Source organism: Argopecten irradians, chromosome 2, assembly GCF_041381155.1.
Source record: "Argopecten irradians isolate NY chromosome 2, Ai_NY, whole genome shotgun sequence".
In the NCBI taxonomy this organism is placed as follows: Eukaryota; Metazoa; Mollusca; class Bivalvia; order Pectinida; family Pectinidae; genus Argopecten; species Argopecten irradians.
This window is the reverse complement of record NC_091135.1, coordinates 44,176,353-44,201,543: the sequence shown is the minus strand read 5'-3', so window position 1 is coordinate 44,201,543 and position 25,191 is coordinate 44,176,353. Positions and strand designations below refer to the sequence as shown.

General features: G+C 34.1%; 2 protein-coding genes across 8 annotated transcripts in view; both read right to left on the bottom strand.

The window, feature by feature from the left end:
* Positions 1-9,344, bottom strand: part of LOC138315622 (monomeric sarcosine oxidase-like) — a 33,190-nt gene extending 23,846 nt beyond the window's left edge. For 2 of the 7 annotated variants that reach the window (XM_069256780.1, XM_069256779.1), the window contains exons 1-10: positions 8,249-9,344; positions 7,520-7,589; positions 7,176-7,232; positions 6,052-6,183; positions 5,424-5,637; positions 4,971-5,137; positions 4,386-4,572; positions 3,924-4,057; positions 2,425-3,387; positions 2,252-2,285 (exon numbers count right to left, since the gene is read on the bottom strand). In XM_069256780.1, the coding sequence (XP_069112881.1) occupies positions 3,201-3,387; positions 3,924-4,057; positions 4,386-4,572; positions 4,971-5,137; positions 5,424-5,637; positions 6,052-6,183; positions 7,176-7,232; positions 7,520-7,589; positions 8,249-8,345 (1,245 nt within the window). In that variant the 5' untranslated portion in view covers positions 8,346-9,344 and the 3' untranslated portion in view covers positions 2,252-2,285; positions 2,425-3,200. Of the gene's footprint in view, positions 1-2,251; positions 3,388-3,923; positions 4,058-4,385; positions 4,573-4,970; positions 5,138-5,423; positions 5,638-6,051; positions 6,184-7,175; positions 7,233-7,519; positions 7,590-8,248 lie in introns of all 7 variants that reach the window. The other 5 variants (XM_069256775.1, XM_069256774.1, XM_069256778.1 and 2 more) reach the window with 3 other exon arrangements.
* A 4,825-nt stretch (positions 9,345-14,169) lies between these two features.
* The window catches only part of LOC138315619 (ATP-dependent RNA helicase DDX1-like), a 293,511-nt gene continuing 282,489 nt past the window's right edge, over positions 14,170-25,191 (bottom strand). Inside the window, exons 24-29 of the mRNA XM_069256771.1 lie at positions 22,581-22,653; positions 21,865-21,937; positions 19,678-19,720; positions 17,191-17,289; positions 15,548-15,668; positions 14,170-15,057 (exon numbers count right to left, since the gene is read on the bottom strand). Of these exons, the coding sequence (XP_069112872.1) occupies positions 14,933-15,057; positions 15,548-15,668; positions 17,191-17,289; positions 19,678-19,720; positions 21,865-21,937; positions 22,581-22,653 (534 nt within the window). The 3' untranslated portion in view covers positions 14,170-14,932. The remainder of the gene's footprint in view (positions 15,058-15,547; positions 15,669-17,190; positions 17,290-19,677; positions 19,721-21,864; positions 21,938-22,580; positions 22,654-25,191) is intronic.

The following is a 25,191-nucleotide window of genomic DNA, read 5'->3' as shown; positions in this document are numbered from 1 at the left end:
TGATTTTTGTGATATAACCTTTCAGAGTGAAAGGTACATTTTCATTCATATTTCTTATCTCACTTGTATTAAGAATGAACGTTAACATGTGAAGGCGTCCGGTGGTGTTAACGACGGATTTTCTTTTCCTGGAATGGGAGCAGTACAGAACGCAGATCCAAACCAACCATTTGGGGGAGTGGTGTATGGGTATGGGCCTCGTAGTCTGAACGTATGGCAGCTTCATCAGCATCATGGATTCATTATTTACGTTAATCCGTTAATCTGTTAATTGTGGCGACGGTATGAAGAGTCAGTCGTCTAAAGATGACAATGACAATGGCATTGGTTGTGCAGTATTGATCACTGATCATGTAATACCATCGGTATATGTCGTTTATCCTATTTCATAAACAACTCTATTTTATTTTAAAGGTCCTATAAATTCAACCAGCCAACCAGTAAACGACAAAAGGAAACTCGCAACACCACCACCCGTCCACAAAGTTAATATTAATGAAATAATAATGAAAAAATAAGTTCTCTTGATTATTGGCCCTTTAGTTAGTAAAATCTAGATATCAGTTGTAACGGGTTTTATGTACTTATTTGTTTACTCTGTTGTTTACTTCGCTTTTGTTGTGAAAGAAAAAGTAAGGATGGAATCAGTGATACATATTGTCATAAGACTGGAGAGCTGACGTTTATATGTTTACATGTAAGAATGACCAAGTGCTTTATTTTATGTAATATGTCTGCCACTATCAAGCTTCAGTAAAACTTATTATGTCTACAATATACGATATTTTATTAAATTAACAGATCTGGGAACCATGACAGAGAGAGGAACGAGTAGCACAGGGACCAGAATCATTGACCAAGAACAATATTAATATTTCACAAAATTCTCATATTTTTCAAATTTGTGTTTAATTGTATATGGTAATATTAGCTTTGCAGACTCTTTGGACCCCGAAATAGCATAAGTGCATTACCTGTTCTCCGCTTGCTCGTGTGCTAGTTACAATTATATAATGAAATAGATTAGTTTACGATCACTTGTATACAGCAACAAGCCATTTTATAAATAAATCATGAATACATGTACTTATTTATAAATTATTGTATACATCGACACATATATTAGCTATATAACTTTATTATCATAACTTGTTAAATCGACAATAATCTTATGAGCAGAATATTATTTTCCTCCCTCTGGCCAATTTCAATCATAACAAATCTCTGTTTTGTTTTTTCATGTATTTGGTTCATCAAGTTCGCCTTCACGGTGGTCATGTATAAATACAAAAAGGATATCATTAATTCTTTTTTCGAGGTTACCATTATATTAAGAAACAAAGTTTATATTATACTCAATCGGTGAAAAGCTCATCCTCACTCTTATATCACTGGATTCTTCTTTGAATTGGTAAGAGGAAACGATTGTTCTTGCTACCCCTATTGGATGATCATTTTCTTTCTGTTTTTTTTTACGATTTTTCTTTCGTTTAGTCTCTCTGAAAATCATGTCTTTTTATCAAAATGTAGAACAATTACCTCTGTGGTGATACCTTAGGGTATGACTTCACACAAGCGCCAGGTTTTGTTATCATCCAGGATTCAGAGGTACTTCAGTATTTTGAGGGTGCAATTCCCGGTAAGCTTACTAATTCTGAAGTAGACGTTAATAATTAGTATTTTAAAGTTTTGGGAAGGAACTAAGACACAAGTATATCGCAGTTTCTAAGACGAGTCGTTACGTGCTACATCATCTAACTAAATTAGACAGTAGGAACTGTCAAAATCTTCACATCCATTATCATTTTTGCAGACTTCAGTCAGTCACGCGGAACTATGAGGTAGAATCGTCAAGATTTTATTGATTGGTCTAACTACAGAATAATAATGTTATTCTCCACACCGAGAACGAGTCGAAGTTACTTCCCTTTAAACATCGTTGGCTTTTGATTGTCCCGTTGCTACATGAATAAACACTTTGTAAAAGTCATGTTTTTATTATATAAAGGAACTATATTTTCTATATATACACTAAACAAATTGGTAAAACAAAACAAGAAATCCCAGAGTGATCTTGGCGCCCACCAAAGAATGATCTATGTATGACAATTGAAAGATGGATCTTTTCTCTGCTTTTAAAACTTTAACTATCAAAATCCAAGATGGCGATCTGTCGGCCATCTGGTTGACCAATCGGTCCTAAAATGCAATATGCACAACTAGGGTCATATATACACTGTATTACTCTGACCTGTGATACTCCCCGATGACTGTATTACTCTGACCTGTGATACTCCCCGATCGATGACGTATTACTTTGGGTCATATAACTTATCTGGGAGTCCGACTCGTACATCACCGTAATAACATATACACTGTATTACTCTGACCTGTGATACTCCCCGATGACTGTATTACTTTGACCTGTGATACTCCCCGATGACGTATTACTTTGGGTCATATAACTTATCTGGGAGTCCGACTCGTACATCACCATAATAACATATACACTGTATTACTCTGACCTGTGATACTCCCCGATGACTGTATTACTCTGACCTGTGATACTCCCTGACACTAGTACTGTATTACTCTTACCTGTGATACTCCCCGACACTGTATTACTCTGACCTGTGATACTCCCGATGACTGTATTACTCTGACCTGCGATACTCCCCGATGACGCATTACAAACTATTATGTCTAGACGTTCGTAATTTGATCGATAACATCCAAGAATAAAATGAAAAACACGATACAGGTAAAAGACTGAATCCTGTATTTCTAGTAAGTATCATTTACCTTGATTCTGTACATACAAATAATGTTGCTTTTTTCTATTTCTGATGTGTTGGAATGTTAAATTGCTTTGTTTGATCTTCTTCTCTAACGCTGTATCAGGACGTGTTGAATCATCGATATTTTATTTTTTATCAACGGCTCCTCTTGATTATCAAAGATGTATTTGTGGGATGTCCCTAGTATCATTGTTTACCATTTCCTGGTTATAAAACGTAGGGAATCCCCATAATGATAAACTTTATGTAAAACAAAAATTTGTATGATGCACTCAATATGAAGCTTACGAGTCTTGCAATAACCTTTTAGAATATTGCATGTCGTTCGTTATATTTCTAGAAAAATTAATGTTTACACTTGGTGTTTACATTCAACAAAGTACACCTTAAGAAAACAGCTTGTTAGAGTTTTGATGAAGTGTTTTTGGTAGACGGTGTTGGAACCTTTCCGCCAGTGCCCATGAATAATACCGGGTTCCAGTTTGGATTTGTCAGAGCCTCACGATCCAAATTAAATCGTGAGATATCATACTGTGTCTTCCCGTCGACGGCCATTTCCGTAAGGATCTTTCCAACCAGACATGCGAACCTACAACAACATAGATACGTTGATATTTTATTTGTTTATTTATGTTTATTCAAATACAACTTTACAAATGATAGCAGAAACAGTGACGTATTTTCTTTGAAGAAGTTAAATAATATCACATTCTTAAAAATATATATATATATCAACTCTGACGAGCGTTAGCTCAAGATAGAAATTGTCTAAAAAATATCATGTATATTCGTGACAAGTATTGAGAGAAATCCTTCATATGACAGTTAAACTGATATAATATCAATTACAAACAGGTGATTTATTTGATGAAAAAAACCCCTTTTTTTCTGGAAAAAATCAGAATATCTTATTTCTCTACATTCCGACATCATTTCATGCAAATTTGCAAACAGAATCATTTTACTAATTGAATAACTAGTGCACTACCTAAGCTGATCTTTCATGCTATTTAAAAAGACTATTTCAGCTAGGTTGTAATTCATTTCCTTTCATATCGGACTCATCGCATTTCGGGTTAAATTTGAAAACTTCATTGTTATGGCATATTGTGTGGTGAATCTTACTTATAAACGTGGCCGGCACCGCAACAAACGATGACATCATCAAATCCCGTCTTTGCACACGTGTCAATAACAAAATGCCGATCTGGAGGCATGGTATACAAGCAGGTCTTCGTGTACATCAGTGGACCGAGGGACTAAAATGATCAAATAGGCAACAAAGTATTTCAAGGGTCGCTTTATAAATGTGGATTTTGAAAAAAAAAAAACGAAATGTGAATGTACCCACGATTTAGTACCATATCACTGATTAGTTTTGCCAGTAATCTAAGATTTTGTTATTAAAAAAAACAACAAAAGAAAAATAAACAGTATTGCTGATTGTGAGATTATAATGGAGATTCCATTGATGTCTTATTATATTATGGATCACATTTTCACGCTCATGACGATGTTCCGCGTAGTTATCAAGTACGCAATGTCCATTCAACAGACAATGATCAGGTGAACCAACTGTCTATATACCTTTGGTATCGTTTTCTTTAAGTGCTCTATACAGTTCTGTTCCCTTATCTTGTCTGGTTCGTAGGTTCGAGTCTCAGCCGTCACTACCGGACCTCCAGCATCTATTCCAATCTTGCTACCAGAATTTCCATGTATAGGTAACCCATAGAAGTCGTATTTTGGTGAATGATAAATCCAAATAGGGTATCTGCAATTTATATGATCACAGTTTTTTATTCAAATTTTAATTTGCTCGTAACATTATGCCCATTTAAAATTCTATAATTTGACAAACAGATGAAAAATACCAGACGTTGTTGTTGCATATTAATTTACACCAGTGCAATATCATTGAGCTTTGTCTTTGGAGGAGACTGATTTGCAATGAAAATATTATGCAGTTGTATCAACGAAAGAAAAGCGACGTCATAAACAGCGATGTTGGTTTTTGTTTCACATTTAGATGGTAACTGATACCTTTTCAAGAAAATGGTGTTTTTTGTTTTCTTTTTATTTTTATTTTTTTATTTTTTAAGGTTAGATGGAATTATTTAACTCGTTTTATAATTATTTGCCAATCTACAAAAATAACTATGGAAACAATACCTTTCTTTTGTGAAGTCTTTGACATTGGGAGTTGCAAAGTAGGTCACCTGTTCTTGAGTGACATAAATAGGGATATGAACACCCACTGATCCAAGCACGTGGTTGATCCACGCCCCAGGGGCCACAACCAGTCGGTTACATTGGAATGTTCCTTTAGCCGTGTGTACCTGTAAAACAAACCAAAACAAAATCCACTTTCCCTTGATAAATATGTAGCTTAGTCAATGTTAATACCAAGACGCCTTGCATGTCAGATGAAATAAAAGAAAGACAGTGGATTGGTTCAATTTGTAAACAAATAGTGACCAAGTTTAAAAAATAAAATGTAACCATGTGATTTAAATGTTCATCAACAGAAGCCACTACAGGATACATTCTATGAATATTATTCTTTAATTCTCAGTTTATGTTTATAGACTTATGCATGCAGTCTAAATCCCCACCACTACTTACAGTTATTTTGCCGTTCTTGGCACGCTCAACACCTTTTACGGGACAGTTATCAATAACCCGGGCGCCCCTCCCCCGGGCCAGTTGTATGTGAACAGCATTGGCCATAGCCGCATCCACCAGACCTGCCTCGGGTTGGTAGACTGCCTCATAACTGTCGTCAATCTCAAACTGAGGGAAACGTTTTCTCAGCGCTGAACCCTTCATTCGGTCGTACCTTACAAAATAACTTACATCTTTGAACTATATTTACGCTTTTCATGACCAAAATCAACCGCTAAAATACGATTGCTTTCATTCAGGTTTGTTAATTAATAATGATCAGGTAGCAATTGTTGTCAATTCTGGCGTTAATTTGATGGTGCTTAAACAGTGAGTTGTAGTAAGCTACATACACCAATTTTTTGAACTTAAGAGAATAATTTATTGATACAATTCATTTACGAATTATTAAATTCACAATCAAGATACAAGATTTTTTTTATTGAACGTCGCATATTGAATAATAAAGGCTTTAACTCTGTAGAGCTATTATTGCGACAAAAACGTAATTGAGAGGATCTCGACATCATCAGCAGTACGTTATCATTTCATTTGAAGGTATATCTGTAAATTAACATATAAATCCTACTTGATGTTGTTGGCGTCCATTGCCTTAGCGTACTTGTCGATAACTTCCCCCATCTCATTTCGTTTGGCGAACTGAACTCCACCGGTCATATAGACTAGCTTAATTCCCGACTCCTCTTCTACCTCTCTCCATCTAAAAACAAACAAATAGTTTAAACAACTATTTATGGATATAGGCTAACTGTATTTAATAATGGTTTTTTGATATCGGAAAACAATAAATATATGTGTAAAACTCCACATAACAGAAATCCAATGAGCAATATGAAATTGATATTGGAAATGTACATGACTACACTAAGCTATAACATTTTGCTTTTACACTGAAAACACTTATCACATGCTTATCTGTATATATCAATTCATTCTGCTGAATGATAAATTAAAAAAGAATTATCGGTCTGAAGACCTCGTGCAATACCAGATATTATTTTCTCGCACCTCGGACATGGTTATTATCCCCCAAAAAAATGATAACTGGGCTTGTGACAACCTAGCATTAGTATTTTCACCTATATTCGTTAATAATTCTTTTTAAAAATACTTTTTTTAATTTTCTTTCAATGTCTGGTTGGTACGGTGGCTGGGGGCGGACATGAAATAAATGAAATTATTGCGTTCAAACGAAACCTTATTGCGTGGGAACGAAATATTATTGCGTGAGAATGAAATATTATTGCGTGGGAACGAAATATTATTGCGTGCGAACGAAATATTATTGCGTACGAATGAATTATTATTGCTTGGGAAATAATATTTCGTTCCCACGCAATAATATTTCGTTTCCACGCAATATTATTTCGTTCCCACGCAATAATATTTCGTTCGATCGTTACACTATACTTAAAGTTGAAATTTTATCGCGGCGTGTTATTTTCGCAAATTGTTATCACCCTAGAAAAAACGCGAAACTAAACCGCATGCAAAAATAAGATAACATTGCCGGTGTACTGTATTTGCTGAAGGACGATAATTAAGTATAAAATCGTAAATAGGTTATTTCAACGTCCTGCTAGTCTTGCCGGTGGTAGCTGACAACCAAAGCAAATTGCATTGTAAACGCAGCCTGATAATGCGTTCTGTAACCTACATCGCGTGTCCAACATGAAACAATCTGATACTTACGCCTTGAAAGTGTCTGGCGTGATTTTGGTGTAGCGGTCATCGTGATAAGCCAAACGACTGAAACGTAAAACAAATAATCAATTCAGAGATTAATTCTTTAAGATCAAATATAAGAAACGCTATTCAAATGAAAAATTTATTTTTATGAAATACCTTATTTTTCTAAGAAACCAATTATATTAAGCCATAATTTCACCCAATACATGTGTATCACATGCATAATTATCGTACCAATTGTGAGTAGATCAGAGAGTAGTATAATGGGTTTTATTGGTGCTATGTAAAAATGTATAATTAATGATTTGTAGAGGAAACTAATACCAGGAAATGAAATAAATCCTCACATGATTCGGGAATGGTCTTGAGAACCGCCATTACTGTGACCCAGTTCAAACTGTTCCAGGCCCAGAACGTCTGGAATAAAAAAAATGAGTACCTAAGGACCATCTGTCATATTGCACAGCTACATTAGGCTCACTAACAAAGCCTTCCCATGTTATCAGTCCTGAATTGGACTACATTGGAAGCATTTAGATTCACGGCGATGGTAGTCCGTGTTGTGAAATTAATGTTGTAATTTTGTGTCAATTGATTCACGGCGATGACAGTCCATGTTGTGAAATTAATGTTGTGTTTTTGTGTCAAATGCTTCACGGCATATTAAAGCTGACAATGCATGTTAAAGCATTCGTGTTGAAATAAAAAAAAATATAATGACCGCATTTCAAATGTTTGCAGATCAGCCATGGTATATTGTTTGTATATTGGTGGTCGTAGCTTAGGACGTTTGATGGCCTTTGTTTTTATGGACAACTTGGACATATTTTGAGATACCCATACTGGCAACTAGGTACCTTAAACGAAAAATGGCCCCCAACTTTCTTAGAAACTGAGGCTGATATACCATATATTTATTTAATCACAACAAAAACTGCTTTAAACTGGCATTGTCGGCTTCAAAACGCGTTATGTACAGTACGAAAGGAAAGGCCTGATAACAAAATGTAGTTGTACACAATATGTCAACTACATTCACACATGTCTACGGAATAATCTTAGAACGACTTTCTCACCTGAGCCAGCCCGACGGGAGAGCCAATAGACTGCTGCACTGCCTACACCACCACACCCCACTACAATATAGGGGTAGAACCTTCTGTCTGTCTCCATGTTTTACCTGTCTCGGTGGCAGAATACAATGCCTTGTGTTATCTCCATGTATTTTGAGACAGTATATCTGTAGTAGATTACGCGTTATCTATCCAGGTTCGTATGTATTTACATTTATGTTTGCTTAAACGTGGATGCTTCTACTGCTAGTCTTAATATTAGCTTTATATGAAGGATGACCTATTTTATCCTTCATCGGTCCGATGTGTAACTCGCTCTGTCGCTCATTTACACCTAGGAACACATATATATCACATTTGATGTGGTTCTCTTACATATATAAGGTCATATTTGTGCCGATGAAAAAGTGAATGCATGCATGTTAACCAGTGAGTGAAACCTTCTATTGCATATGTTATCGATAATACTATTTGTGGTATGATGTGTAAATAATCGATGGGCCCTCTAAGTGAAACACTCCGCACATATGTATATATTTAACTCCATATTAAACATCTTTTAAGGTTTAAGACCCTGTTAAAACTAATAATTTTTGTATGCCTATATATCACTTCTTAGGTGTACTTGAACATAACTTAGCTGATACAAAGTGTCTATGCATCCGTCCTAATCTTATATATTACTGTTGACACATAAATTGTTGTGATGTTTGCAAATTTTGGCAAAATATGCCAAAAAATTAACATAAATTATTTGATAAAAAGTGTCTTAGCATCTGGCCTACCTAAGTATTACTGTTGATTGCTGTTGACTCGTAGATTGTTGTATTGTTTGAAAATTTGCCAAAATATGCAACAAATCTACATTTCAGTTTAGTCCACATGGTTCACTATATATTTTTGTCACGAAATAACCATACCATTACGTTTACTGGTGTATATACGTTTGTAACACGTACAAGGAGCGTTTGTTTGACCGGATTCGACTTTACAAAAGCATACACAATTACACAGAGTCCTTTTTGACATTGTCCTATAAATGGCGGATCCATTCGTGTTGCCGAGGGCGAAGGAACTGATAATTTATGAAAATTACCAAAACAATCAAATGAAATAAAATTAAAAAAAAAAAAAAAAAAAAAAAGAAGAAGAAAAAACTGAAAAAAAAGTTGTATTGTGCTAATTTCAAACGATATGTAACTTGAAAATATTTAAACATTGACATGTAACTGATGATTTAGCTCCAAAAAAGATATGCCGGCCTTAAGAGAGCGAATCAGGAAAATATTCCTGGTTTGAATAAAGCGCCTCATCATCGCAAGTGACTTCGGGTTTGTCGGATTCCTAATCGTATCACGTGACTGAACACGACCTGCACGTGGTGAGCCAGGTAACTAGCGTAAGCACACATGTGTTTGTTTACGTTTTCCTTCTGGCCTATATGAGCAAATCATGTTAGTATATGTCACAAATTGAGTATTTGAAACATCCAATTTACAAATTACCGTAAAATTTATGTGTCTCAAATATTGTAATGTGCGAGCATTATTTTCTTTGTAGATAGAGTCTGATGAGGTCGACCACATATTTGTTTATGAAAAATAGTTGATATTTCTCTTGGTTTCACAACTCTCGTTTTACTTCGAGATTGTCGCGACGATTTTCGGAAGAGTTCGAATGATTCGGCATCTTCGAGCCTATTTTTCACGTGTACACGTAAAAAGATTTTTTATTTTTAATTAAAGATACTTCCAGTGCTGAATTTACAAAAAGTGGTAAAATTAGAAAGTTTAAACCTCAGACAGACGGAGAAAATATGTATATGTCACAAAAAGAGCGAAAGTTATAGATCATACAACTTTAACCATAATCACTAAATGATAATTGGTAGTGTATTACGTTCTTTATTTTTAGTAAATTCAGCTTATCAATTCCGAATTAGTAAACATCATGCATGATGTCTTTGACTTTATGTATATGCACATATACCTCAATGGGCAGTTAACAATAGAAACGTCCCCATACAAAAATGACGGTGTCTTAGCTATAAGATCACTAATACCAGTCGTAGAAGTTCAATGTCGCTGATTTCAGATGGGGCTAATTTTTTTTTTTTTTTTCATTTTCATGTGCATCAGTCAAACAATATGGACAGTCTAAGATCATTATTTCGCAGCTGGGTTGACGAAAGGATTTCAAACATTTAAATAATCAGTGTTGGTCTCATCTGTGCAATAGATTACTAGTATTAATCTAAAGCTTCGCAATAGCGTTTTTAGTAAGTCACAATAAAGGGACAATACGCATCCTTTACACATTACACAAATTACAAGTAATGGCTACAATGGAATTTGATTGAAATAAGCAATCGCATAAATGACAATCTATTTCGTGTTTAATTAAAATAATGTCTCGATCTTTCAACCGTTTATACTTCCAAGTCCCGTTCTAATACTAAATACGTATACTATTAATTTAACAGTGACATTCACGAACGCGGAGGGCATAAATCAAACTGCTTTGCTTGTTTTCAATTGTCCTATAATTTCCTCTGTGCATATATCTCAAATAAACTTTTTTGTGTTACAAAGTGATGTGGAAATATCGATATCAAACTTCATTGGGTAACCTAATTTATTTTTGCGGCGTATTTAACATTACGTGTATATTAGGACATAGCATGGTATACCATAACTAATAAAGATAGTTTAAAGAAACGTTATAGAAAGGACTATTTTTCTATAGTATGAAGTTGCTTAGAAAATAAAATCCAACGAATAGTCGTGAGAGCCTTGGGTGTGCATTTGGACGGAATGTTTTGGAAATGCCAACACCAAATCATCATTTTTATCGAGTACGGACAAATGCCGAAGTAATTCGAGCGGTCAGTAAAATTTTGCGACGTCGATGAGTGAAACAATGTTCACAGAGTCGCTTTCTATTCCGGATTCTGCATCAAACTTGTGGACCATAATGTTTTGAACATTATCGACGACTCAGAATAGGTTCGTTTTTGGAAGAACATCGAACTCTAGTTTTACACTGTACTTTTTTCATTATTTGTTGTTTACGCTTCATTTTATTACTATTATTTTTGTATTGTTCATTGGGAGTATACTTCCTTTCACTTTTTTTGTGTACACTAAATAGGCTCCTGTTTTTGTTTCATGCTTTTCTGTAACTTTCCCTTTGGTGTAACTTCACCATGGTCATCACAATCCCGCACCTTTTTCCAATCATTTTCACTTCTGGGATCCAGGATGTTGTAATATTCTTATTTAAGATTATGATTCTAATCAGATCTCAAGATTCGTTGGCGTATGTGGTCCAAATCCACATCCAACTGATATTCGACTGGGTTTAGTGAATTCCAGTTGCGTTTTCCTGTCGCTTCCGGGTTTTTTTTATCCTGGTTTAATATTACTTCCAGTCTCTCTTTCGATTTTCCGTCTGTTGAATTTGAGCTCATGATCAGCTGCAATGCTTGAGATTAAGTTGTTACAGCTTTTGCTTCCCGATCAGTTTTTAATGGACAATTCTGTATGGCCACAGGTGCAAACGAGTATCATGTGATCATAATGTTCAATTGAGATGCATCACTAAACTTAACATTTATCAGGTTTATTCGAACATGTAGGTGTGAACTATGGTTTTTAAACTAAACCAAAGTATTTCTTAATGCTTTAAAATTGGTTGAGAATCACAGTTCACCTTTAATAGAAGCCGTCCTTTGTTTTCGGGATCTTAAATGTCAACAATTTGCTGGCACAACCTTCTATATTTTCACTCGTGCTTAAAAGAAACCACGAATTCCGACCAATTAACCACTTTCTGTCAAAGTGTAATTTCCGTCGAGATTACCATGTAGAAAACGCATCAGAATTAGCTGACATCAGCTAACTTTTGCCGTCTAAGAAGGGGAATCAGGTATCAGAAAAATGCAATCGCTATCCATGAATCTTTGCTTTAAATCCATGGATCAAGAGCTAGGACAGCACCACTCGACTGGGAAAGTTTAATGTAAGTTTCGCTTGTAACGGTGTAGAGCTATCATTAATACGATATATATAAAGAACGTTAACATTGTTACATGTCAATCAGACCCGTTAGAAAACTCATACTAGTCAGTTTCGTAGGCTGTATTTAAAGGTCATTGACCGTAAGGAAGCCTCATGATTAATTAAATATATCACAAAATTTCCGGCAAAAAGATTAAGTATCACGCAGTGTGAAGTCTTTGAGGGAACAATAGAGACCGCAAAAGAGTATAAAACAATGAGATATTGTTGGGTGATACGAAGCTAAGGTAAGAACTAGGATGTTCCCTATCTGTATCTAAATCTAACATGGGCACCATTAAATGCCAAGGCAGATGATCATTGAATGAGAGTTTCTAAATTGGAAATCTAGCTTCACCGCGAAATCCCAAAAGACATCTATCATCAATATCCTTTCTGTGAACTTTGGTGCATTCAGCGATTTTTTCTGAAATAAATACTAACAAAGATTTCCTACATTGTGAAATAAGAGATAGAATATGATAATGTTTACATTGTATTTCACTCATATGATTCCCATAAGATACTACCTCATTTATCGGCTACGCTAAAGTACAGTGCGAGTTCAAATTGCCAATCGTCTTCGGCAACATTTCAAATTGATCTCTGCTGATAGTCTTGGCCGGGTTAATAGAGCTCGCTATTACATCATCAGTGTAAGTTGTTGGTCCATTATAAGGGTAATAACATGTCTAGAATCGTTGACACATCGGCTAGGTTATGCTAGGCTCAACTACATCCTATCCTTACAACTTGATATTACCAGCGTTACTTTTTATTTGTGAGCGAACGTAAACCCGAGCGTTTTAAAAGAAAGACCGAAGTCAGCAACTCGCTGGAATCAAACACCTAATCTTAAATAAGATTTTTGCTTGAATGCAAAAGTTTTGATTACACGATACTTCGTACAATGCACATAGATAATTGGCAACCTTTTTGGTGTGTACATATGGAGATCATTTGTCAGACTTCCGTCCACGTGTCCATCCTTCCCAGTCAAATTTTGGTTTTTCATGTGCATTTGTTGTCTCGGACGTCCAGAATGTAGGCAACGTGGTACGGATGACTAATGTAGTCTAGTCTATTAATTGTCTGCATTTATTCAAGGTGACATTTTAGTAACCCCCTACTGTACTTCATTGTCTATATAGTTGTTGTTATATATGTGAATTGTCTCTTTAATTTGAAGATTCTTCTTGTTTTCCATCATTCTTGCATGACAATGAGAACTTTAAGGAGTATTTCAAATTGATACCTGAATATCTATTGCTTCATGTCATAAATGGAATTGTTGCAACGCCTTTTTTAAATTGAAATTGCTTGAACTCCTTAGCAAGATATCTAAGAAATATACAACTTTTATTATTTCAATATTGTTGTTCGAAGGACTTTAATTGTTTCCATTATTGTAGCAGTAATCCTTTGCCAAGCACATTTTCAAATAAGCGAGTTTCTTTTCTAATTTCCTTTATATGTGACAAGCATATGACAATAGCGGAAATGGAAATAATTGTAGTGAATTTTAAACGGCAGATAATAGATAATAGAGGTACTTGCCAATGCTTTATACAAACTCCTGTTATAGATCTTTCATAGAATTTAGGTTCATGTGATTTCTAACTCATAGTTTGGTGGTTTTGTGCATTTATACTTTTGATGTTATTTTGTAGACGCAACAGATACAAGTTATATTGTTCTAAAGGGGGTAAAAATGACGAGGAAGCAAAAAAGAAGAAAAGAAGGAGAAGAAAAATGAGGAAATGGGGAGAGGAAAGTAAGAAGAAGGATAATGAAAAATAAAACACTAAGTAGATTGATACAAACAATACATAAGATATGACAACACTCAATGAAAACAAAATTACGTTTTGCAATTGAAGCATTTTAATATCAGTTTTATCTTCACATTATGGCATCAAAACTTCAGCATTGGGTATAATGATAGCAGCACATATTTATCACACGAAGGTTTCTCAAAATATATATTGCATGTTGCTGTATACATAACGGATATAACATCATAATGTTTTATTTACCTACCTAATTCAATGTCATGATTTATCAACAAGAGTTGCGGGGAGGCTTTGTCTGATAATTTGTTTAATAAATAAAATCTTACCTACCCAACATTATCACTATATGAAGAGCTACTGCCGTTAAAGCTTTGATCATTAATCCTCTTACAAACACCAATGCTCGAATCAATATTAAATGTAAATACCAGAATATATCAGGGGTTTGTTACTAAACCACACACAATTACGGAAAAAGTGATTTGTGACTATCGTCACAGTAAATGAAAATACGTTTACAATGAGACTTTACATCAAGAATAATTTATTCTTTGGCCGACCAATTACGTTGGCCGGTACACGGTCATTTGTGTGATTATGCTTCTTATTCTTTTTAAAATATTAATATAATTTTCACATAAAGCACAAATCTGATTTTTCTAATACAACAATACAATAGGATAAGCATGATTGTTTAACAAGGCTGACAAGTAATGTAAATACTGTTTTGTAATTACTAGTATATTCTTATCTTATTGCTTTGACTTCCAGATGATCATCAAACATCCCCCACATAGTTAAGTTCATGTATACCAATAACAATGTAGCACTCCACGTCATCGTGTCATGAATCGTTTATTGTTTTTAAGGTCAATGAATGACGTCTGAGCCCTTTTCTCGAGGTCAGCAAGCTCCTTAACAGCCGGGGCCAGTGATGCAACATGTCCTTGGTAACCACTCCCTGTGATAAAATAGCATGATAAAAGCTGTGACAACTCATGACCTGTATTGCTTATAAGTTATACACTGGAGCAGATAAATCGTATGTTACAGTTCTAGATTATAGCATGGCTCTTCTTGAAATGGTTCCATGTGACAATGTCCTTCATTAGGTTTTAAGAGGCACTATATAGCTCTTTAAAAAACTGCAGGGTCAACCTTTTGCGGTTCCTATAATTCTTTGAGCAATTTTTCTTAGTTTAGATCAATGGGTTTCCGAATATTTCACTGGTGTTTACAATTCGTGGATTTCAGTGAATATGGCGAAAATAAGCTATCCATGAAATCTAACCATTATACAGTATAATTGAGGAAAGCAATACAGTAATCTGTTTTAGTATTAAATAATGTTATTGATTTGTTATTTCATTATCCTTTTAGTGACGTCTAACATTCTTTTGATGTTGAGAACATAACAATTTTTCAAACAATATTAATTTATTATAATTTACCTGTAGTTTTTCTCTTGGTACCATAGGTGACCTTTCCATCAAACTCATTAACTGGAACTTTAAGGTCTGGTTCCACAGTGTCTATGGTGATGTCAAGATGTTCTTGGATCTCGTTTAATAGCTAAAAGGTATTTGATTTTTTTTTACAAAGATAGCATAATTCAATTGAAAGCATTCAACATTTCACAAAATTCTTAATAATGCAGTTGCACTAGTTTTGTGTAATTTTCCATGGCTTGGATTCGATATTCGATGAACATACCTGTTTAAGCATGAAATGTTTACACATAAAATATCATGATCTACAGGTTATTTTAACACACAGATGTATAATTGAACTACGTCTGATATTGTGTGGCCTTCATTATGTTTCCTTTTACCTGGAGTTATTTCTCTTTAACAGAATAAATTCTTTGTACTTTATTTAACTCATTTGCTTCCATGGTTTGAAAATGCAGACGGGGGCTTAAAGGTCACTCTGGCATCCATCTACCAGAAACTAGAATCTAGGAACTTAGTAATTACTGCTACAGCTCAGCAGTCATGATAGTACAGCGTAGAATAAGGTGTTGTAAGCATATTGATATGTTTTTAAAACAAGTCCGCGAATTTCAATCTTGTATGAAAACAAGAGGTCCAGAGGGCCTGTATCGCTCACCTGGCTTGTAATGCCAAGTAATGTTCTGAATACAGGTTCATTATTTCTTTTCTGAAGGAATTTTTATATTAACCTCTAAATCCCCTATTGGGCCCCACCCCTCCTGCCACCAGGGGGTCAGAGCCAAAATTTAAACAAGTTCTGTTCCCCTTCCCCAAAGGATGTGTATGGCCAAATTTGGTCACAATCCAAGCAAAACTCTAGGACAAGTATTGATTTATAGTATTTACCTCTATTTCCCCTATTGGGCCCCACCCATCCTGCCCACGGGGGGCCAGAGTCAAAATTTTATACAAGTTCTGTTCCCCTTCCCCTTCCAAAAAGGATGTTTGCGGCCAAATTTGGTAACATTCCATGCAGAACTCTATGACTAGTAGCGATTTAAAGGATTTACCTCTATTTCCTCTATTGGGCCCAACCTCTCCTGCCCCCAGGGTGTCAGAGCCCCAAAATTTATACAAGTTTTGTTCATCCCTCCCCCCAAGGATGTTTGTGGCCCAAATTTGGTTACAATCCATGCAGAACTCTAGGACAAGTAGCGATTTATAGGATTTACCTCTATTTCCCCTACTGGGCCCCGCCCCTCCTGCCCCAGGGGGGTCAGAGCCAAAATTTATACAAGTTCTGTTCGCCCTCCCCAAGGATGTTTGTGGCCAAATTTGGTTACAATCCATGCAGAACTCTATTACTAGTAGCGATTTAAAGAAAATGCTGACGGACGGACGGACGGACGGACGGACGGACGCCGCGCCATGACATAAGCTCACCGGCCCTTTGGGCCAGGTGAGCTAAAAACACCAGTTGGTTTATAGTAAGTAGCACTGTTAGAACCATCTCCGATTTACTCATGTGTTCATATTAAACTTTTTGGCGTTAGATCTAAAGGCCAATCAAATAACTCTTCACATTGTATACTTGTATTTAGCGTGTACACGCACCTCAATACAATCATCACATATATGTGTTTTGTAAGTGATGTACATACCTTTGGTTCGTCATACCAGATACAACAGCCTCCGTAGTCCGTAAGGTTGGTGTTGTAGCAGCCTCGCCCACGGTTGTTACAATTAGAATGGTACCATACCTAAATAAAATATTTATTAGTGTCTTATTCTTTCACTCATAGTAACTTAAAAGGAATATTGTATTCAACCAAAAAGGTGCCCAAATGCCAAAGCATTTAGAAGATTGTGGGAATACTTAATGTGACTAAATTAAAATGTCAAAAAACCATTGCATAAATTAGGAAACCCCGGAAAATATTTGCAGTATGATACTTGATGAGATTTAAATTAAAAATAAGTGTATTGTGGCCTGAAAAAGGAAATAAGCGGTTATAGTAGCATGGTGTATATTGGGTTTAATATGGTACATCTTCTATACTTCATGAATCTTAATTGGACCTCATAAATACTCCTGTTAACATTCTGTTCTGAATTCTGTCTAAAAAGATAAAAATAATGTGACATTAAAAAAACTTCAGTGACTTCATCAACAATGCATGAAACATGCAAACAGTGACACTATTCTCTCTTCTCTTTCTGATGAGTTCACACTTTATTTGGCCTAGAAATCAATACAGAAATAATTAAAAGAAATCATGGTTTAAGGAGATGAGAATGCTGCTCACAGCAGGAAGAATGTCTTTAAAATCATTCTAAACTTTACCATGAAGGTCACAGAAAGTGTTAATTTTGCCACAAAGTCACGTCACAATGACGATAGTTCTGGCAATTACTTTGTCTTTTTTATTGTCTTGTGCCACAAACAATTGATCTACCTCAGCGACAAAATTAAATTCACAGCTACAGGTAACACATAACAAAAATTCAAATTACAAAATCTACTATATTACACAAATTGTTTTATTGTGTAGTTGCATTAGAAGCAGGAATATAAAAACAATGAACTGAGTTTATTATATTGCTTTTACGATTGTTACAAAGTCTACCCAAGAATATATCTAACCATGAAATAATTAGTAAACACCAACCCACTAAATCAAACACCCATGAATATTTTATGTTATACAATATTTCAATCGTGCAACATACAGTGTATTGCAGAATCATTTCTGATGAAAGCAGCCTTAGTAGTATCCATGCATGAAATTGAATACTATACAAAACCTTTTAGAGTGGTTAAATCAAAGTCAATCAACATACCTTTTTACAGGGATTCAATAAATCAACACATATTTGTAGGGAGGTAACCAAAATAACTTTCTATCAGGGTCTGTCAGGGTCAATAAGACGCCTTTTTGTAGAGGGTTAATCAATCAACATACCTTTTTGTAGAGGGTTAATCAATCAACATACCTTTTTGTAGAGGGTTAATCAATCAACATACCTTTTTGTAGAGGGTTAATCAACCAACATACCTTTTTGTATCAAAATACAAAACAAATCCAAAATGCACCTTGCATATCTCTTAGTTCCTATGGAGATAGCGATTGTGCTTCTTTCCGTGGAGCTCATATTTATATATTTCAAAAGAAAAAAACACTTAATGTTAAGTAATTGTAGGCATATTTTGCTGCAGCTTTCACTTTTTGCTGGACATTTCATGAAGGGATTTTTAATGATATATAGCTAAAGATAGTAGAAAGAAAGGAAAACATCAACAAGTTCATCAATAATGTTCCAACTACTTGTAGTTGGGCTGCTTAGCTTAAATCATCTATCTTTATTCCAAAACCTATCTTCTGAAGCATGGGACTGCATGCAGCTATATGGAATTCTTTTAATGAATATGATAAATTAAATGTTGGGCTTTTAAAAATCTTGCAATCCAATTTCCTATATTTTCCTCTGCCAGTAATGTGTTATTACCAGATAATCACACATAGAAAACTGCTGATGCAAAACTTGCTTTTTGATTTTTAAAAGGAATGTTGAAGAGATATGCTTTTGAAATTGAATTAAGTTTGGAGGTAAAAGTACAGAAAAACTGTATGAGAGCAGTCATTCAACTTTTCCCTTCATTCAACTTTATCCTAAGGAAGCAGTGAAAGAAGTATGTTTATTGGGCCAGACACAAAAGATATTAGTTCCAAAGGAGGTAGTCTATTTCAAAATACCTTAGTTCTGGGATATGTGGTGGCTATTATATAACTGTTGCGAGACAACAGAATATATTTCCTATCTCACCTCTATCAATCTTGTAAATTTTACTGCAGACAAAAATGATTCATTTTAGCACTATACAACTAATAATGTCTTAGATGGGTTACATGTAATACCTCTGGTTCCATCTAAAGTTGGAGAGGGACACAATGCGACAAGACACATCAGGATAAATCTAGTCATGACACAGGATCAAACAGGATGTGATAGAATGTGAAACATTTGTAACACGTCTATATGTTGTCCTATTTAATGCCTGAGACATAACAATTTCTGGCTATTGTTGCAGATAGTTGAGCAGTGAGACAGAGAAAGACTGGGGTTTATAAATTCCATTTAATACTTGCCTTTTCCTTCACAGTAGAGACTAGAGAGATAGCAAGTCCCATTCTGGAAACAAAGAGAAGTCATGTTAGTGAGTGGTATAACATGTATCATGCCCATTTAGTAATGTCCATAATTATGACACATATATGGTTAACTTTTAAAATAAAATACTGTATTCGACCAAATACATGTAAGTGTCCCCTAAACGCTCTTCCACTTTTTGAGACCTAAAATTCACTTGTATTGACTTAAATATAGACTGAAACTATGAAAACCGTTGAAATTTTGTATGACTTCTTTTATGAGTTGATTAGTTGCTTACTCTGTGCAATAATTTTGTGAAATGTTAACCTTTTGGTATTATTACCAGGTAAGCATCCCTCCATTTTTCATTTCTTCAACTACCTTGGGCACTTATTGAGTTGGATATGGTAATGATTAAAACAATTATTGGCTAAATTGGCTGCCTGGTGGCCATCTTGTTGATAGATCGGTCCCATAATGCAATATGTACAAATAGGGCCCTAGGGGAGCCTACATAAGAAATCTGAGAGAGATTGCTTCAGTATTTTCTGAGAAATAGCAATAACAAGAACGGACGGATGACAGATCGCATAGGAAAAGTGATTTCAACAGCCCACCATCTGATGATGATGGGCTAAAATGCTGAATGACAATCAAATATTGCAGGAACCACAATCAATGCTGATTAACTTCTTCATACAGAAAACTACATCTGTAACCAAATACAGATTTACCTTCATTTGATGAATGAAGAAGTTTGATATGATGTATATTTTTCCAATTAGCCATGATAAAATGCAACTTAAATCCATTAGTTTTACATGGTGCTTTTACAAAGAGCGTCTCATTTATTCCAATTGATACTTGAAACACATTTAGGGCAAGGTTTGTTAATGAATCATCATTACTGATTGTGACTATAATGTTAAAACAGCTACAAAACACAATGAAACAGAACTGTAACCATACAAACCCACCAATCATAAAAAAATCCACGAACTTAAAATACATAAAAAGGTATATATAATACACAATCAACGATTTATAAATAAATAAAACAGATGCTTGAGGGCCAATTACAATTATGTGAGTTTGCATCATAAGCTTTTTAAAATATTTGAATGAAAACAGTTTGCTAGAGCATTGCTTACATGATATTGTAGTTCCCTAATCAATAAGTATCACTGTGATGCAGCATTGCTTACATGATATTGTAGTTCCCTAATCAATAAGTATCACTGTGATGAAGCATTGCTTACATGATATTGTAGTTCCCTAATCAATAAGTATCACTGTGATGAAGCAGCATTGCTTACATGATATTGTAGTTCCCTAATCAATAAGTATCACTGTGATGCAGCATTGCTTACATGATATTGTAGTTCCCTAATCAATAAGTATCACTGTGATGAAGCATTGCTTACATGATATTGTAGTTCCCTAATCAATAAGTATCACTGTGATACTGGCCAGCAAGTATGCCGGACAATTCATTTAATCAACAAATACAAAATTTATAAACTTACTGCTGGAATACATGAAATGATCGAATCGCACATCTTTATTTCATATTCTTTAAGAGAGATTGAATAGATTGGCTTTATCAGTTTTAAGCATTTTCTACATTTTACTCATCAATTATTAATGAATTGAGAAAACAAATTTGGAATCAGAAACTGGTCTTTATAAATAACGAAGCATTAAGAACGGTGTTTAAATTGTAGCAATTGGGACTGGGAGATCTTTAATTATTTTTCCTTTTGCATTTTATTAATGCATTTTTGCGTGTAGTTTGACAATTTTTTTGAGCGGAAAATCATTAATCTCAGAATGAAGGAAAACATCTCCTTTATCAAATGTGGTGTTCAGGAATGTCATGGTAAAATGGCAGCTCTGAAGGCATTGTTTTGAACATCAATGATGACATATCTGATTTATTAACCACAGTTTGTACTCGGTCTTTGACGTATTAACTTAAACCTGTCATATGATCGGTAATTTTTTTCTATAAACCAACCCTATAGATCTCCACCAAAACTATTATTGAAGGTAAATTTATCTTTTAGCTCTACAACACACAATCACGTGGTTGGTATTTTCATTTTTCACAACACAATCATACGCTTCGTAAATTTAATCATCTGATCATATGCCAAACACAGCAATTTTATTTGCAAACTTACCGTTCAGCTCTCCCAACACGACCGATTCTGTGGATATAGTTCTGCTTCTCATCAGGGAGAGTCACATTGATAACTGTAGAAAAGAAATTACATTATGTATACCATTTGGTCAGTAATATTTCTATGGGGGATTTTTTGGGATTTCTTGTGATATTGATTTGGTCGCAAAAACTTGATCCTCAAAATAAGTCATTGGTAAACAATATAATACTCTTACATTTGAAATGCAAAATTAATTCATTTAAAATATGATTTTCTCGTTTGTATTTTTGATTATTTTTCCTATTGTAACTTCCATTTCTTCATGTATCTATTCATTGACACTACTTACACATGGGAAGGTGTTTGTATCTGCCGCTCTAATCAGTTTTCTAAGACTAGATTCTATTTTCCAAAAATTGTGAAGCTAATTAAGTTATAACCACCTTAACTAATTGCTCTAAACTTGTTGGATTGAATGGAAACAATTTTAGGTGTTTGAATGTGGTAGAAAGGAAGGGTTCTTTGATCAGGTGAAACTTATGAGGTCATCCAAAAGGGTAGGCGTGTCTGTACTTTTTATGTCCAAAAGGGGAATCAAAACCAAGACATCTTGGTGAATGGCAAGTGTGTTACCGACCATCCAACCATCCATCAGTATTCTTTTTAATTATTGTACATAGATTGATTTAATGGTTATCTACTTATCAAAAGGTATGATTGGTATTTTTATTTACCACACGGTAGACCGCCCACATCTATTCCTCTGGCCGCTACATCTGTACAGATCAGGAACTTTACTGCTCTGTCCTGTAGGAAATTAAAATAGCATCTCTCATTTTATTGATTGGATGTCACACAAAATCCACAGGCATTATGTGGTGTCAAGCCTTATAAGACACATAGGGAATCTGTCATTTTTCTTTTATCACAAAAATATATTACTGTGACTAGTCTATGTAGAAAAAACAAGAACTAGAGAGAGAATTAGAGTATCTCTTAACATGTAAATTTCATAGAAGACAAAATATATTATGGTCTTGACCATTTTAAATGAACTCAGGGACTCACATATCAATCAAATAAACCATAAGATTTCAAACATAGAATTTCATTAAGATGAAAATTACACAATAGTGCCCAGTCTTAAAATAAAAAGCAGGAATCTTGATGCAATATCTACAATAAAAGTAACACGATACATAGTGTCATAGGAGCTTTAAAATGGAAAGAAGAAATTCTTCACGAATTAAAAAAAAAAAAATTATGACCCAGCTGAGCCAGATAGAAAATTGCATGAAGACCAAAATAACACCTGGCAGTGCCTAAAATGAAGACACTATTAAGCAAAAGAGACCTTCTTAACAAAAATATAAAATACTGCTGATTTAATCTAACTTCAATATGATGGTATTTTCTTTCTCTTTCGTAAAGTAAAATGTCTACATTATACATATGCTGGCTGTCTATCATTGTCTTGTTTTATATTCAGTCATTTTTTTTATGTGTGTTTTTTGTAGCACATGCATTTGTATCAGGTTCATATTTAACTAATATATATAATTAATTATGTGTTATTAAAATGGATGAAATAATAACCAATATATGGTATGTACCGATTATAATCTGGACCATCACATATATAAATTGATGAAATAATAACCAATATATGGTATGTACCGATTATAATCTGGACCATCACATATATAAATGAATGAAATAATAACCAATATATGGTATGTACCGATTATAATCTGGACCATCACATATATAAATGGATGAAATAATAACCAATATATGGTATGTACCGATTATTATCTGGACCATCACATATATAAATGGATGAAATAATAACCAATATATGGTATGTACCGATTATATTCTGGACCATCACATATATAAATGGATGAAATAATAACCAATATATGGTATGTACCAATTTTAATCTGGACCATCACATATATAAATGGATGAAATAATAACCAATATATGGTATGTACCGATTTTAATCTGGACCATCACATATATAAATTGATGAAATAATAACCAATATATGGTATGTACCGATTATAATCTGGACCATTATAAATGAATGAAATAATAACCAATATATGGTATGTACCGATTATAATCTGGACCATCACATATATAAATGAATGAAATAATAACCAATATATGGTATGTACCGATTATATTCTGGACCATCACATATATAAATGGATGAAATAATAACCAATATATGGTATGTACCGATTATAATCTGGACCATTATAAATGAATGAAATAATAACCAATATATGGTATGTACCGATTTTAATCTGGACCATTATAAATGAATGAAATAATAACCAATATATGGTATGTACCAATTTTAATCTGGACCATTAAATGGATGAAATAATAACCAATATATGGTATGTACCGATTATAATCTGGACCATCACATATATAAATGAATGAAATAATAACCAATATATGGTATGTACCGATTATAATCTGGACCATCACATATATAAATGGATGAAATAATAACCAATATATGGTATGTACCGATTATATTCTGGACCATCACATATATAAATGGATGAAATAATAACCAATATATGGTATGTACCGATTATATTCTGGACCATCACATATATAAATGGATGAAATAATAACCAATATATGGTATGTACCGATTATATTCTGGACCATTATAAATGGATGAAATAATAACCAATATATGGTATGTACCGATTATATTCTGGACCATTATAAATGGATGAAATAATAACCAATATATGGTATGTACCGATTTTAATCTGGACCATTATAAATGGATGAAATAATAACCAATATATGGTATGTACCGATTATAATCTGGACCATCACATATATAAATGGATGAAATAATAACCAATATATGGTATGTACCGATTATATTCTGGACCATCACATATATAAATGAATGAAATAATAACCAATATATGGTATGTACCAATTTTAATCTGGACCATCACATATATAAATGGATGAAATAATAACCAATATATGGTATGTACCGATTTTAATCTGGACCATTATAAATGAATGAAAATAATAACCAATATATGGTATGTACCGATTATATTCTGGACCATCACATATATAAATGGATGAAATAATAACCAATATATGGTATGTACCGATTTTAATCTGACCATCACATATATAAATGAATGAAATAATAACCAATATATGGTATGTACCAATTTTAATCTGGACCATCACATATATAAATGGATGAAATAATAACCAATATATGGTATGTACCGATTTTAATCTGGACCATTATAAATGAATGAAATAATAACCAATATATGGTAT